Source organism: Sus scrofa, chromosome 16 (assembly GCF_054392235.1).
Source record: "Sus scrofa isolate SSC_HxYL_T2T_F1_AM1 chromosome 16, Sscrofa_HxYL_maternal_Yorkshire_Landrace_v2.0, whole genome shotgun sequence".
Taxonomy (NCBI): domain Eukaryota; kingdom Metazoa; phylum Chordata; class Mammalia; order Artiodactyla; family Suidae; genus Sus; species Sus scrofa.
This window is the reverse complement of record NC_139398.1, coordinates 83,384,885-83,402,134: the sequence shown is the minus strand read 5'-3', so window position 1 is coordinate 83,402,134 and position 17,250 is coordinate 83,384,885. Positions and strand designations below refer to the sequence as shown.

General features: G+C 39.8%; 1 protein-coding gene across 8 annotated transcripts in view; it reads left to right on the top strand.

Annotated features, from left to right (window-relative positions):
• The window catches only part of G3BP1 (G3BP stress granule assembly factor 1), a 31,818-nt gene extending 16,293 nt beyond the window's left edge, over positions 1–15,525 (top strand). For 2 of the 8 annotated variants that reach the window (XR_014830708.1, XR_014830711.1), the window contains exons 6-12: positions 825–918; positions 2,061–2,262; positions 4,216–4,317; positions 4,730–4,841; positions 5,059–5,187; positions 5,764–6,556; positions 7,982–9,473. Coding sequence is in view for 2 of the 8 variants with exons in the window: in XM_021076549.2 (XP_020932208.1) it covers positions 825–918; positions 2,061–2,262; positions 4,216–4,317; positions 4,730–4,841; positions 5,059–5,187; positions 5,764–5,873; positions 8,392–8,598 (956 nt within the window). In the remaining 6 variants the exon portion in view is untranslated. 8 annotated transcript variants of the gene reach the window in all.
• The last annotated feature ends 1,725 nt before the right edge of the window (positions 15,526–17,250 follow it).

The window sequence follows — 17,250 nt, the reverse complement described above, 5'->3', positions numbered from 1 at the left end:
TTTTAACCTACTTGAGGCTGACAGCTTAGTGGATAGTGGCAGAAGAGATAAAAATTCCTGAGTCAGAAGTAGGTTATTACAGCAACAACAGTAAGCTTTGGCCATAGTTTTTGTAGAACATTGACGTTTAAATGGTACCTGCTTAAGTGGAACCCTAAGTTTAGGGAACTGAAACAGTGTAATGGGCAGCAAACATGCCTGCCTATTGCTCTGGAGATAGACAAAGTTTTCCTAGAGTGTTTACTATATAAATATTCTTAAAAGATAGTCCGATGTATGTGTAACTGGGTCACTTTGCTGTACAGTAGAAAATTGACTGAACATTGTAATCCAGCTATGATGGAAAAAATAAAAATCATTATTAAAAAAAAATGAACAAAAGCTGGTTATTGCCTCAATTTTAAGATGTTCGGAAACCCAAGAGACCTATGGAGTGATTAGTATTTAAGTGTTTTCTTTATGACTGAGAATTCTAAGTGCTTTGTATTATCTGTAATACAACAGTCTTACAGATAGGTACTTTGGGCACTATTGTTCCTATGTAATACATTTTGGCTCTGAAAAGCACAGCAGTAATTTGCCTGATGTCATATAGCTAGTTTGATGGTAGAGCCTTCATTGGATTAACTGGCATTATAATCTTAGATTCCATGCCTGTCCGTAAAGCTTATGTTATAATTTTACTCAATTGCCCTGTTTTCTCACTTTTTTTGTGTATGTGTACCTTTCTTCATTGCCTCTCTTGTCATGATGTACATTGTGAAAGTGAATATATTTGTGCATTAAGTAAGCACAAATTACTTTAAATCGCTTTTCTTATTTAGAATCTGAAGAAGAAGTAGAGGAACCTGAAGAAAGACAGCAGACACCTGAGGTGGTGCCTGATGATTCTGGAACTTTCTATGATCAAACTGTCAGGTAAGGGAAAAAAACTGTTAATCTGTCAGGAGCTACATGAGAATTCAGGTTGTTTAACCTTTTCCTTGGTTGGAGGGTAGCTGTAATGCTCAGAATTATCTCAGAAAACCAGTTGCTTTTTGGTTTTTTTTTTTTTTTTTGTCATGAAGTGAAACATAGGTTTGGGATTTATCAGCCAACAAACACATCAAGGCATTGCATGTCCTTTGGAAGGACTAGGACTTAGGCATAAATCCATAAATTTAGGCGGGAGTAAAGTGGCAGTAAAGAACTTGTTTATTCAGACAATGAACGTGTGACTGTATCTTAGGTTGTTTCTTTTTTAAAATCTGCGACAGTAACAAATATGTTCCATAGTAATAGAAATAGAAATTAATATTGTAGCCCTGTGATATCTTTGATGTGAATATTCAGTGCTTAAAGCATACTTTCAAATGCTTTTCAAGGTGTGGTGGTGGACTCACCTGGGTTGCTGGTTGAAAATGAAGATTTATTGTCTCATCACACACCTACCAAATTAGAATTTTAGGGGGAAAAACATCTGGAGCTCTAACAAACAATTCCTGTGACTTATATGGAAGTTTAAGAACTATGCTGAATCATAACTATTGTCTTTTTTTTCTTCGAAAATTCCTTGTGTCTTATGAGACACTACCTTTGTTTTGGTAGTGAAAACAAAATGTAAATTTTACCTTCCTGATGTTTTTATGGGTACTTTATAGTAGTATTAAGTATATGCACATGATTATGCAATAGATCTAGAGCTTTTTTAGCTTTCGAAACTGAAGCTACCTATTAAATAGCTCCCTTTCCCCCCTCCCTGCAACCTATTAGTTTTATAATATGTGATGGGTAAACTATAATAGCTTTGAGAGTCTAATAGAAACACAAGTTTGGTTCATTTTGGTCTATTTGATGCCTTAGCTTAATGAGAATTTAGCAAATCTGACTATTTAAGATTTGCTCTGTGAGGGCTTTTCTGAGCAGTCGTCTCGTTTTCATACCCAAATCCATAATTCTTAGATCTTTTTGGGGGAGGGGGGCTATCTTTACGTTCAGGTCTCTAAAGGTAGTAAATACTTAGGAATTTTTGGTTAAGTCAATGGAGGCAGAATGATACTTCTCAAATTTTACTGTGAAAGCAATGACTTAGAAGAGCATTTAGAAGAACCTGTTGCTGAACCAGAGCCTGATCCTGAACCAGAACCAGAGCAAGAACCTGTATCTGAAGTCCAGGAGGAAAAGTCTGAGCCAGTATTGGAAGAAGCTGCTCCTGAGGATGTTCAGAAGAGTTCTTCTCCAGCGCCTGCAGACATAGCACAGACAGTACAGGAGGATTTGAGAGTATGCAGTGTGTTCTCATTCTGTTTCTATCTTTTTTTTCTTTTTTTCTTTTTTCTTTTTGCTGTTTAGGGCTGCATTCACGGCATATGGAGGTTCCCAGGCTAGGGATCAAATCAGCTACAGCTGCCAGCCACAGCCACATCAGATCCAAGCCAGCCTACACCACAGCTTACACTGAGTGAGGCCAGGGATTGAACCTGCAGCTTTATGGTTCCTAGTTGGATTCGTTTCCTCTGCGCCACGACGGGAACTCCTGTTTCTATCTATTTTAAAAAGTGTTGGTTGGTTGACTTTTGTGGATGCATTTTCATGTTTGTTGTTGAGGGAAATTTCTTACATAATGAGGCATGCCTCAGATAAAAAGTTAAGACGCAGAGTTCCCATGATGGCTTAGCAGTAATGAATCTGACACAGGTTCGATCCCTGACTTTAATCAGTGGGTTAAGGATCTGGCATTGCCATAGTGGTGTAGATTGCAGACCTGGCTCTAGTCCTGAGTTGCTGTGGCTGTGGTTTAGGCTGGCAGCTGCAGCTCTGATTTGACCCCTAGCCTGGGAACTTCCTTATGTCAAGGGTGTGACCCTAAAAGAACAGCAACAATAGAAAGAAGATGCATATTGCTTTATAGAATCAAAAGGAATTTTTTCCCTCCTTTAAGAAAACTTGAATAGTTTTAGACTAAATTCTAGGTTTAGAATTTAGATAATTCTAGGCTGTTTTATCACCATATCAACAGCCCCTCATCTTTGTAATATTTCATCTTTCGATTTGCACATTATATGTTTGTTATAACAAACAAGTGATAGCATATCTTAAAAAATAAATGGCACAACAGACTCATTCCTGGCCTTTTATGAAATATAAACGAATATAACTTTACAGTGGAAGTAGAAACAAATTGCTGAAACATGACTACTTTCTGATTAGAATGCCAGATTTCAGAAGTTTGAAGCTTTTCAGTAACTCACTGAGTAACATCAGGGTGATGTCAACTGAATGTATAGAAGCTTTACATTACAGTTCATGCTCTGTGAAGGAATATGCTTTAGTGGTGTATTTATGGGGTTTTTTTTTGTTTTGCTTTTTAGGGCTGTACCTGCAGCATATGGAAGTTCCCAGGCTAGAAGTCGAATCGAAGCTACAGCTGCTGGTCTATGCCACAGCAGTGCAAGGTCCAAGCTGTGGATCTGTGGTGTGTGTCTGTGACTTACACCACAGCTCATGACAGCATCGGATTGTACACCCACTGAGCAAGGCCAGGGATCGAACCCGCATCCTCATGGTTCCTAGTTGGGGTTTTTACTGCTGAGCCATGACGAACTCCTGGAACCAGGGTGTTCAATGGCTGCACCCATTGCATCTGAAAGTTCCCAGGCTAGGGATTTAATCTGAGCAGCAACTGCGGCATCTCAGGATCCTCTTACCCACTGTGCCTCTGCAAGCCACCTAAGCTGCTGCAGGTAGATTCCTAACCCTCTGTGCCACAGCAGGAACTCCTGGAGCCAGCGTTCTTAAAAATGTCATTTGTCTAACAGTAATTCACATGCCTGTGTGCTAAGCATCATTCTAGGTGTGGGAACTGTTGGGAAGATAGATAGGGTTCTTGGTCCTTATGGCAGCTGGTGGTGAGTAGGAAAGAGAAACTGAAATGACTTTAGCACGCAGGTGGAAAAGTAGATTGGTCTGCGAATAGATGACAGGTTGGTAGTCCGAGAGAAGAAGGAAAAATTTGGATTAGCGTTATGGCAGGGGAGATGGAGAGAAGATAATTAAGAAGTAAATAATAGGGTTTGGTGATGAGGATTGAAAAAGTGTACAAGGTAATTATGAAGTTGACATAGGGAGTTCCCGTCGTCGCAGCCGACTAGGAACCATGAGGTGAGCCACAACCGGAACTCCTAGCTTAAATTGTTTTGATAAATAGTGTAATCAGCCAATATTGGTGTTCTTTAGACCTTTTCCTGGGCGTCTGTGACCAGTAAGAACCTTCCTCCCAGTGGAGCTGTTCCGGTTACCGGGATACCACCTCATGTTGTTAAAGTGCCAGCTTCACAGGTGAGTTTCTAATTCAGCTTTTTGCACATCAGGCAAGTTTACTGTAGTTTCTTGCAGTGTGGTTTCACAGAGGCATAGCAAATAGGGCAGTGGAGAAGGGTACAGGGTGAGTTTTTGTTTTGGGGGTTTTTGGGGAGGGGTGGCCGCTGCACCCACGGCATGTGGAAGTTCCCAGGCCAGGGATCAAACCTGTGCCACAGTTGCAACCTGTGCCACAACTGTGGAAACGCGGAGTCCTTAACCTGTTGCACTGCAAGGGCATTTCCTACAAGATGCAAGTTTTTGATTTTTTTTTTTTTAGAAAATTGTCCTTTTCTAGTTTAAACCTTAATTGTTTGCTAGGACACTTCACAAGAAAAAAAGGTAAGCTTTTTTCATTCTTACGCGAAAGTTAACTTATAAATTTTTTCAGCCTCGTCCAGAGACTAAACCTGAATCTCAGATTCCACCGCAGAGGCCTCAGAGGGATCAAAGGGTTCGGGAACAGCGAATAAATGTTCCTCCCCAGAGGGGTCCTAGACCAGGTGAGAGCGAAGGAGGGCGATGTCCTTTTATGGGCGTGTCGAAGGTGAGAGCCTGTTTGGGGGGGTAGGGGGTCGATGTTTGTGTACTTACATTTAAATGCAAGTATATGAATTCACGGAGTTTGTGGAATTACCTGTATTTAGGGTTAGAGAGAAACTGTTGAACAGTCACTGAAAGATGTGTTCTTTCTCTCATTTCTCACTGTTTCCTCTTCAGTCCGAGAGGCTGGTGAGCAAGGGGATGTTGAGCCTCGAAGAATCGTGAGACACCCTGACAGCCACCAGCTCTTCATTGGCAACCTGCCCCATGAGGTGGACAAGTTAGAGCTTAAAGATTTTTTTCAAAGTAGGTTATTGAATTTTAAACACTAGACTCATCTATCAACAGGGCTGTATAATAGAAATAAAAGATGGGAGTTCCCGTCGTGGTGCAGTGGAAATGAATCTGACTAGGAACCAGGAAGTTGTGGGTTCGATCCTTGGCCTCACTCAGTGGGTTAATAAGGATCCGGCGTTGATGTGAGCTGTGGCGTAGGTCGCAGACGTGGCTCGGAGCTGGCGTTGCTGTGGCTGTGGTGTAAGCTGGCTTCTGTAGCTCCGATTAGCCAATTAGACCCCTAGCCTGGGAACCTCCATATGCCATAGGTGCATATGCATAAAAAGCAGGAAAAAAAAAAAAACCCAGATAATTTAAATTTAACAATATTTAATTTAACCCAGTGTATTTAAAACATCATTTCCGTATGTATAAACATGTTTTGCACGATCTTTGGAATCCAGTGTGTGTGTGGCACACAGAGCAGGTTGCATGTTCTCTCTAGCCGCTATTGGCTGTTTGACTATTGGCTGTCCTTGGTCAGTGTGTGTGTAATATTTAAGGGAAATGTTCTGAGTAATTTGAGAATCCATGTTTCACTTGCAGATTATGGGAATGTGGTGGAGCTGCGCATTAACAGTGGTGGGAAATTACCCAATTTTGGGTTTGTTGTGTTTGATGATTCTGAACCTGTTCAGAAGGTGCTTAGCAACAGGGTAAGCAGTTTTCCATCTTGATTTTTTTTTTTTTTTGTGATAACAATAATGTATCTTTGCATCTATAATATATTCATCCTAAAGATTATATCTTATATGTAAAGTGTAGTTTATTCCAACGTGTTTGCATAATTATTTCCTATCATGTTTAACCATTATTAGAAGAACTCCTGTCTGAATAACAGCTTTTGAATAAGTGAATGATAGAGAATAAAATAGCTATAGTTACCAATGCACTGACACTTACCTAGTTCTTTTCTTAGGTGGGGCTTCTGATGTAGGAGAGGAATGAAACAAACACTATGTTACTACTTTTCGCTAAGATAACTTTGTTTGCCAGGTATATTTGCAGTTAGCATGTAACTCTTTGGGTATAATTCTAAGGAGCTCTTATTCTGTAAGTTGTCTGCGTTTGTAGGCACCCTGCCTTGAACCACTTTTATTAACAGTGTTCTTACAAGTACTTTCTCTAATAGAGGGATTTGTAGAATCAGAATCCTACTTACCATGTTCTTTAAGAGCCCTTCCCTTCACGTTTGCATTTACTGAAAAACACTTTGTATAGTAGTGGTAGGGAGGAATAAAGGTGTAAATAACTGTTAATTTACTGAGATGAGTGTGGAATTTTTTTTTTTTTTTTTAATTTTTGTGAATTTTGAAAATTAAAGTTTACTTGATCCGGAGTTCCCGTTGTGACGCAGCGGAAACGAATCCGACTAGGAACCATGAGGTTGCGGGTTTGATCCCTGGCCTCGCTCAGTGGGTTAAGGATCTGGCATTGCCGTGAGCTGTGGTGTAGTTCACAGATGCACGAGGCTCGGATCCTGCGTTGCTGTAGCTGTGGCATAGGCCGGCAGCTGTAGCTCTGATTTGACCCCTGGTCTGGGAACTTCCATATGCCGCAGGTGCAACCCTGGGAAAAAAAAAAAGAAGGGTTAGTTGATTTACGGTGTTGTGCCAGTTTCTGCTATACAGCAAAGTGACTCAGTCATACATTCTTTTTTTCAGTATTTTCCATCATGCTGTATCCCAGGACATTGGACATTCCCTGTGCTTGTAGTAGGACCTTGTGGTTTATCCATTCTAAATTTACTAACCCCAAGCTCTCAGTCTGCTCCACTCCCTCCCCTCCCTCCTCTGCTTTGGCAACCACCGATCTCTTCTCTGTGTCTCAGTCTCTTTCTGTTTTGTGAGATAGGTTCATTTGTGCCATGTTTTATATTCTCCATGTAAGGGGTATAATACGGTATTTGACGTTCTTTCTGACTTATTCCACTCAGTTTGAGCATCTCTAGCTGCATCCGTGTTGCTGCAGATGGCATTATTTCATTCTTTTTATGGCTGAGTAATATTCTGTTGTATACATGTACCACATCTTCTTGATCCATTCATCGGTTGAATAGACATTTAGGTTGCTTCTCTGTCTTGGCTATTGTGAATAGTGCTGCTGTTAACACAGGGGTGCATGTATCTCTTTGAAGTATAATTTTGTCTGGATATATTGCCTAGGAGTGGGCTTGCTGGATCATATGGTAGTTCTGTATTTAGTTTTCTGAGGAACCTCCATACTGTTTTCTGTGGTGGCTGCACCAGTTTACGTTCCCACTGACAGTGTAGTAGGGTTCCCTTTTTTCCACACCCTCTCCAGTATATGTTATTTGTAGACTTGCTAGTCATGACCATTCTAACTGGTGTGAGGTGGTACCTCCTTGTAGTTTTGATTTGTATTTCTCTCATAACTAGTGATGTTGAGCATCTTTGCATGTGTCTGCTGGCCATCCATATGTCTTCTTGGAGAAATGTCTATTTGAGTTTTCTGCCCATTTTTTGATTGGGTTGTTTGTTTTACCATTGAGTCGTATGAGTGGAATTTTTAAGACCTTTTTTTTCAGTTGAGCTGAAATTCACATAACAAAACTAACCATTTTATTTTTCTTTTTATGGCCTTATCTGTGCCACTTGGAAGTTCCTGGACCAGGGATCAAATCAGAGCTTCAGCTGCCGGCTTATACTACAACCACAGCATCGCCAGATCCGAGCCTCATCTGCAACCTATACCACATGGCATCACTGCTCTGCCAGATCCCCAACCCACTGAGTGGGGCCAGGGTTCAAACCCGCATCCTCATGGATTCTAGTCGAATTCCTCACCACTGAGCCACAATAGGAACTCCCCATGATGGAGTTTTATTCTAAGCCTTCAAATCCGAGGAGAAGCTAGTGATTTTGTTTATGTTATTTTAGTTATATAATTATATAGGAACCTAATTTTGCTTCAGTAAGTATGAGAGTTATTTGTGCTGCTGTGTTGTTTAAATGGACTCTTTTGAATTAGCTTGCATGCCTAGCTGCTCTTCCATGTATCTGTTAATGGGGAAATCATGTGTCCAGTGTTGGAGACAAAAACTGACATGCGAGAATATAGGTGGTTTGTAACCTGCTCGTTCTTCATTTTGCCTTTAATAGTCTAACCAGGAACCCATAAGCACTCTGTAAGTCTGCTCACCTTTCTTAACAGCCCATCATGTTCAGAGGTGAGGTCCGTCTGAATGTGGAAGAAAAGAAGACCCGAGCTGCCCGGGAAGGGGACCGTCGAGATAACCGCCTGCGGGGACCTGGAGGCCCTCGAGGCGGGCTGGGCGGGGGCATGAGAGGCCCACCTCGTGGAGGCATGGTGCAGAAACCAGGATTTGGAGTGGGAAGGGGCCTTACTCCAAGGCAGTGAATTGCTCTTCGCGCAACAATACAAACCCTATCTCCCACAGAATGGTGAATTTCAACCAAGCTTTGGTATCTTGGAATATGACCCTAGTCTGTCATAAACTGCTTAAGTTTGTACAATTTTACTTTTGTGTTAATGGTGTGTGCCCCTTCCCTCCTCCCTCCCCTCCTCACCTTTTAGTCCTTCACTTCCAATTTTGTGGAATGATATTTTAGGAAAAACGGATTTTTAAAGAAGAAAAAAAGACTGAATTTCCTTGCTTTATTTGCATATACAGACTGGATTTTTTTTAACAGCCACTTCTCCAAAGGAATGTGTCTTGCTTATTACTGACATTTGGTGTGTTTCATTCATTGGAATATTTCTTACTTATTTTCTACATGTTTCGAAAGCTTGTGAGAATTACAGGAATTGATAAACATTTTGAAGACAGGAAAAACCGAAATTGTTTCTTCTTTGAGAGTCATGACTACCTTCTGGTATGGAGTACTTGCCATTGGAAAAATTGACAATTCTGATTCTTGCTGGTGTGGTTAAAAACTGAATAAAAGGTGTTAGTGGATTTTTTTTTTTCTTTTGATACGTGATCACAAAACAGTTCCAAAACCTACTGTTTTTACCATTGAAGTTTAAATTGTGACGATAGGTTTTAAATGTCTAGAATGCAACTAAGCTTTTCTTGAATTGTTAGATTATTTTTTTTGAAGTAGGACTTTTTCATGTTTAATTTGTATTTGTAAAAAAAGAAAAAAAAAACAAAAAAATTTGCAAAATCCGAATAACAGAAAACCAGAGCAAAACTGTTGTGCCTTCTATTTATCTTTGATCCCAGTCTTGGCAGTTTTTAAAAGAAAAATAAAAAAAACCAAACAAACAAACCCTAGATTTCTTCCATCAGGTTCACACTATGTTGGGGATTATAGAATCCCTCTTTCACCCGAATGTCTTGTGTTCTTTTGTTATGCCTTATTCTGAAATTTAGTCTCAAACTGGAATGCCTTTGAGGACAGATGTTTCTGTAGAGGTCCAGCGTTTATATTAAGTTTTATTTCAGTGTCTATTCCGAATCCTAGTCATAGCCCATAAGAAGGAATGTGACTTTCATACTGGACTTCGCTGATGTGCTTCAGTGTGCACTAGTCTTTCTTTTCTTTAGATCATAGCCATATGGTAAATTTTCTATTTTGTTATGGTTCCTTTTTATTGACGGGCATGCAGTGGGTGTTTCTTGGAAATGGCCAATTTTTATTAAAATCTTTCTGGAGGAAAATTTAATCTGGCAATATAGACTAATAGTCGTTTTGCATAGTATGTTGTTGAATGTTGTGTGTGAAGTGGGTGAAGGTTTTGTTTATACATGTGAAGCAAGCCTTTGTGTGATAGATAACTTGTCATTACTAATTGAAGGGCAATGAGGTTGTCAAATTTAACTTGTTTTTAACAGTATTCATCTTCAGAACTGTTGTATGAAGATAGTATATGAGTAGGAATAAGAGTGTTTTCTTTTGCTTTGGTGTTACTGGGAAGCTCTAGATTTACTGAAGGGCATGGCGGAAATGAAGTTCTATGTGTTATCAGTTGGTCCTTAGGACCTCAAATATTTGAAAATTGGCAACATCGTCATAAAAAGAAACTTAAGTAACTGAGTCACATGGCTTGTCTTTGAGTCAGTTTAAATGACTAATTGGTAACCACTTCATTTGGCCCAGGCCAGTGATGCTGAAAAGGAGTTTAGCTTATAGTTTTGTAGCTTATATTAAGCTTGTGGTGGAAAGAAGAAAACTTAGCCTGAGTTATTAATTTGAAAAAAAACTAAACTGTAGTATCTATGATGTGATAAATTATAAATAACCTAGAAGTCATTTGACATAAGCAAATACTAAACCATACATTTCAAAGTAGGAGTTCTTCCTCTTGAGAGCAGAGCTTTAAGGGCACGAGCTAGATGCAGTGTTTCTCAACTTGAGGCAGTTATTACATCCTAGAGGACATGTGGAATTTGGTCAGGGTTGGAGGGGAGATGCACATACTGCATCTGGCATTTAGTGGGTGTGGAACAGTGATGCCATGTTCTGTGAAAATGGAGCAGCCCCATTGAGAATGTGGCGGAATGGTGGAGTAGAACACCTGGAGTGAAGACTCAGTCCTTTGAAATAGAGCCTCAGAAAAATAAGTAAGGAAGTAGAATTTGCTTTCAGAAATTACAGTAACATCTACTGTAAGTAATCTCAACTTTATTAGTACCGATTGTGTTTTTTTTTTTTTTTTTTTTTTCCCGGAGATGTTAGTAGCAGTATATTAGATGCTGCTTATAATTTATTGCTGGCAATTAGTGTATAATCTGAGAAAGGAAAAGGCTGCTTCAGTAATTTCAAGTTATCAGAATTGGAATATTGTGGAGTATTGACTAGCATTGGACTTTCTAAATAAGGTTTAGCATCATGGTTAATACTATTAAGTATCTAGATATTGTTCACATTATTGCTGATGGAATAAACACGTCACCCTACACATACTTGCACAGTTAGACAGAGAAGGTAAAGTAAATTAGGACAAGAGTTTCTGTAGACAGCGTCAACTCATCACATTCAACGTAATTTTTCACCTGTAGGAGTGGCTCCATATGCAGGTCTTTTCTGCTGCTTAAAACCTTTTTTGCCCATGAATATTTTAGTAGGTAAGACTAGTTTGGTTCAGTGGGTCTCTGTCTTTTAAGACCTGTTGAAAATAAATTGATCTTGAACGTACAAAAGTACTTTGTTTGCTTTTATGGTGAGGTTGGGCTTTGCTTGTGTTGCCAATGTTCTCAACTCTTTGAGCTGCTGCTGGGGAGCAGTGAATGGAAAGCAAAATAATTGTACGGCTTTGGATGAGATCAGTAGGTTACCACCACAGCATTAGTTGAATCGCACTTTAGTCTCAGGCTAGAAAACTAATTTTCACAACTACCCTTGTGGCTTAGGTGCTGTTTTCCTCAAAATAATAGATCAAGGAGTGACATCAGAGGCCTTAAAGCCATCCGTGTAGCAAGGAGCAGATTGGCCTCCCAAACGGACGCTTTTCTTCTAGAACCAGAATGCCTACCTATGTACATTTGAATGACATTACTGGAGTAAGACATGACCAAATCCATTAACTACAGTATGGAGACTTGAGTCTGTAAAACATTTGGGTCAAGAATAGCATTACTGTTCATTTTCTTGAGTGTAAACAAGACAAGTTAACTTTGCAGGGTTTCTTTTGACCTTCACACTAAAGTAACACAGTCATATTGACTTACTATTTCTCATCTGGTTCGATAATACGTTTAGTGCAATTTAATCTCGATACAGAAGATAGCTGTTTCTGTTACAGTGTCATCCAGGTGAGTTTATAGCAGCTGTGTTTTGTGCTTACAACTACCATCCTCTGATGCTTTTCTTCATCCCTTTATTTGAAAACCCTTGTAGAGTTTAGTGATTTAGTGAAAAACATGGCACTTTATAGAAAACAATTTGTTAGACTCTATGTGAAAATTTTTATTTGAAACTTAACTTTGTGGGCCATTGTTTATGCCGAGTGGCTTTTTTTCTTTAAATAGTTGCATTTGTCAAATCTACTGATCTAAAAATATATCATTTTACTTTTGTGCTACTTAAAAGAATCTCTGCAGGAACTGCATACAATTGAGATAATTATTGAGCATTTAGTTCAGCAATTTAAAATCTTGTAAAAGAAGCAACTTCATTTATTTGAATGTGGGGTTCTCGCTAACTGCCTAATATACCATAGATTGTCAGTGGACAGTTAGAGGTAGTGTTTTCCAGATGTTTTAGAAACTTAAAGAATGTGTTAGAAACTTAGCAATGTTTAGTGTGGGATGGGGTTGTAGGTTAAAGTTGCTGATCAAGTAGTGGCCACGGTTGCACTAGACAATTAAACAGGAAGTTCTGGTTTTAAGGTAGCAATACCTTTTAGAATTTGTAGCTGTTTACTGTGATATTGAAGTACTAGGGACCATAGATAGGCTTGTGAACTCTTACTAGACTGTATTAAGGAATAAATGGTGGCACGAGTGAGATAAAACTTTACATTTTTTTTTTTTAATGATATGTATCTAGCTCAGGATAGTGCTGAAATTGGACTGCTTTGCTCATGCTTTTATGAAGCAGTCTCTTAATGGCCTGAATATGTAAAAAGTTGATTAAAGGTGGCCTACAACCCTTAATCACTTTTGGTTTTGATTATACTTATGTGTTATCTTAGAATCAAGGTTGATTGTCTTTTGATAGCATGACTTATTTTGGAAACTTAAACAGTCTCCCCTCTTGGAGTTTTTTTTTTTTTTTTTTTTTGCCATTCCCTTGACATGCGGAAATCCCTGGCCAGGAATCACACCTGGGCCACAGAGGGACAGCGCCACCCCTGGTAGCTTTTTTAGTTGCTGTGAAAGAAAAATGGTATTGGAAATTCCCATGTTAACTTCCATAAACCATTTGACCTGGCCAGTTCTAGAAATCCACACATTTACTACTTGAAATGTGTCCAGTATCACAGATTCCTAAGGGACTTGCACCCATCCAGTGCGCCTTTGTAAATTAAGGGATGCTTACCAAAAATTCACTATGGAATTTAACAAGTATTTATTTTTCAAAAACCTACTTATGGGAAGTTTGCCTATATTTTTGGTAGTAGTTAGAGAGATGATTCTGTCACCTAATTTGGATTAACAGTTTTAACTATTGCTATTACCGAACACTGTTTGCTAATACTCTCCATAAGCTTTGATGTCACCTGTTTGACTTTGAATTTATCTTAAATTCTTTTTTATGAAGAGTGAGTGTACACTGATTTGGCCCTTTTACACGAAGACATAAAGAAGTAGCAAAAAAGAAAGGACTTTCTTTAAAGAGTCAGTGCACACTTTAAGTAGATTATGTGGAACATACCATGTTGAAATATTTGTATAGGTAGATACTGGTTTTGAGAAGAATAGAGTGGAGGTGGAACTTACGTCGACGGGATAGGAATCATTTGTGGTTTATATAGAACATACTTTTAATTGAGAAACAGCAGAGCATTTACTTAAAAGTTCTTCTGGCCATTCTGATTATTACCACAAGAAGCAGGAGAGACTCCTGGAATTCTTTGAATCATAGAATAGAAGTGCTGGAAAGGACTAAGGTGATTTATACAACCCCTTCATTTTTCAGAAGATAGGTGGCTCAGAGTTTCCAATCAGGCTGTAGAGGTCATGGGAAGCCCCTTCAGGGTCTGCCAGTCTGCCCTGGGCTTGCTCGAGGGAGCCAGAGCTCTTAAAGTGAGGATGTGGGGGAAAAGGGGAGGAGCCAGATTGTACATGCTTTGTTGCTTCACCAGCTCAGTTTTCATACCCAGGTTTTTTGTTTTTTTTTCCCTCTCTCTCTCTCTCTTTTAGAACTGTCTTAACGCCCAATTCTACCAGGGCCTGTTGATAAGGACATTAACTTGTGTTCCCCTCAGGGATGGGTTTACTACTAGCTGTCGAAAAGCTATTGGGTATCCTAATGTGTTAATAGCTGAAACTCAGCTGTAATTTTCTCCTAAATCGTTCAGCGTTTTGCATTCTGTACATTGTGGTGCTTTTTCCACCTTGTATTGTTATAACTGTAAGCTCCTAAGGGGCAGCAACTTGGTCTTAGGTATGTACCCTGTTGAGTGCCTGGCAGTGCCTTGTTTGAATCAGGATCCTAATCTTCCTTTCCAATGGTTTTTCCTGCTCTTCATAGAAGGATGCTCCAGCCATGCTGAACTACTTGTGGTTCCTCTAATAAGCCAGGTACTGCCAGTTCCGTGTGGTTTCAAGTGCCTTCTCTTCCCTGAAGATGGATGTGCATCTGCAGTCCTCCCCCCAACATCGCCTTCCATCAAAGCCATGTTGTTCTCAGGACCCAGTGAATTTAAGAGGGTTTTTTTTTTTTTTTTCCTTCCTCTCTCCTCTAAGAGAAAAGATGTCCTACAGGAGTGAATAGCTCCTTTGGGGGGTTGAACTGGCCAGAATTTGAAGGAGGAACAAATTGAGTGTCTTCTACTTCACTTCCACATGTCCCTCCTGTTTGAAATTCTGTCCCAACCTTCATTTTAAAATGTATTCGTAGAATATGTTATACCTTTCTTTCTCTTGGCTCCTAACTTAGCCTTCAACCTAGAATTGGAACAGACCTCTGTCTGTCTTACAAGACCATAAGCTCCTGGAGGACAAAGCTGGAGGATTAATCTCTGCTGCTCCGTGAGGTACAGTGACTTAAAATGAGAGCATCTTTAAATGATGACTCATTCAAATGAATAAAACAGTGTGTTTTTGTTTTCAGATCAGACTTCATTCCGTAAATTTTAGGCACTATGAGATTTCGTAGTGGAGAGGATAGTTGGAAAATTTTGAGGGGTGGGCACAAGGGGGAGGAAGTCGCTGCTTATTTTGAAGTACTTCCATCCCTGCTCTGGGCAGTGAGCTGTTTCTTTCCGACTGCCCAGCATGTTCCGGGCACTTTGTGTCTCTGCACAAGAATCACACGTGCCAAGTTTCATTTCTTTTCACAAACCTTTGTTCTCGGTTTGTCATCACCCATGCCACAAATCTAAGTCGTCCGAGTCATCTGCTTCCCGATTTCTTACTCCCCACCTCAGTCTGCAGCTAAGTCCTGTCAGTTCTACCTCAGCAGCCCTTCACATCTCTTCTCCTCCACTAGATAATCTCACGAGCCTCTCAGCTTCCTTCACCTCTTCTTACCACAGCCTGCTGTCTACATGATACAGGTTCATCCTGCTGAAACCTAGCTCTGACCATGTATCTCATGTGTGTGTTCTGTCTCCACTGCTAGACTGTAAGCTCCTTATGGGCAGGATCTGTGTGTGAGTCATCTTTGTATCTCCCATAGCCGCTATCAATAAATATATCTTGAATGAACAGCATACAGCCTTGTCTTAAGTGGAATGTTTTCCAGAGATATGTAGGTTTCTCTTGGGTAATGACAGGACTTCAAAATTGTCCCAGTATAAAGCTGGTCAAATAGTAACAACTATGAGTCAATCACAGAAAATTTCAGAAAATTTTAATTTTTTTTTCCGTTGGAATCAGCATGGATGTGTGTATATGGATGGTTCAATAAATATATTTTTATATACATGTATCACAGAAATTTTACATTCCATCTTCAAACTGCAGAAATAGTTTTTTTTTTAACAAGCCAAAAAATAACTGCCAATAACGTTTATGATCTCATGCAAAAAAAAAAAAAAGAGGAAGAATAAGGGACAAAGGGGAATTTATGGGTTGCTTAAGGTTAAGAGTCTAGTGAGAAGTAAAAATATTACAGTAAGGAAGCAATTGCTTAACAGCTGCTTAAGGTGGTCGCCAAACAAATCCTTAACTGCAGCATTAAGGCCATACCACGTTTTTACATATATACAATGATATTTCCATATAAAAGCAGACTCTCACATTTTCTTCTGGGAAAGGGTGGGAGCCTTGTGAGTCATTCTGACTCCGTTTTCCAGGCATGTTGTTACAGATGTCCCTGGGCTACTTCTTGGAGGTGTCTTCTGTTTTGGCTAGCTGTCAGTTACTGCTTCATGGGCTTGTGATTTGCAGAGTCTTTTCTGAGAAATATGAATCATCTTGAACCTCTTCCATCATGGGTGATCAAACACTTTGTAGCTTAACTAACACTGCTCAGCCCAACCTAAGTTTGACATCTCCATCTCCCAAAAGTACTAGAATCATAATTCGTATCCGTCTGACCCGAAACAGACAGTGGTGGGATTGTGACGGGAACTGCCCAGTGCCTTTCTGGTTGGGGTTAAAATACTTGTTGAATAAAGTGTAATGAACCAACATGTGAGGTTTCAGGTAACATCCCCTGGAGCTGTTGAAAGTTAATAAATAGTTAATGTCTTTCCTCACTGTGTCACACATTTAAGCTGGCAACTACCTTTTTGGGAAGAAGAAAATGTAGTCACTTGCAGAAGTAGAACATGGGGTTTGCTCTTCTGCCGAAGCATCAAGTCAGGCAACTTTTAAGACCGAGGACAGATCTTTTGTGCGAATATCTGAGTGAAATGGGGAAACACTGATACGAGGAACAAATTTAGTGTCTTCTACTTTGCTTCTACATTGTCCCTCCTGTTTGAAACTCTGTCCCAACCTTCACCTTAAAATGTATTTTTATAGAATATGTTAAACCTTGCTCTCGGCAAGTCCTTCGAAGGTGACTTGCAGTCATGCAGAAGTCATTGGCTTTGGTAAGGTTGGGGACAATTTGAGAGTGCACTCAGTCTGGTTCTGTTGGCAGAAACTGGCCCATCTTCATGGGTGAGTCTTGTTTAAAAAAAAGTTTATTTAAGGTAAACAGTATAAATAAAATAATGTGACTGACTTTGAACCTTATTTGATAGTGTTAACACTCACTTTGGAATGTTTTAGATCAGTCCAAGTGTTTTTTCATTAATGGTGCCTATGAATTGGATATCAAGTAGTCCAGTTCATCTGCACTTCTGCATGGGCCAGTTTCCAAGTAGCACCCACCCGGGAGTGTTCAGAGGTACTCTGTCTGCAAGGTAATTTAGTCTCCTCCCATGAGTTCCCTGGCCAGCCGAGTCTGAGAGTGAGTTCTCTGGAAATGGCCTGTCTTGGGAGAG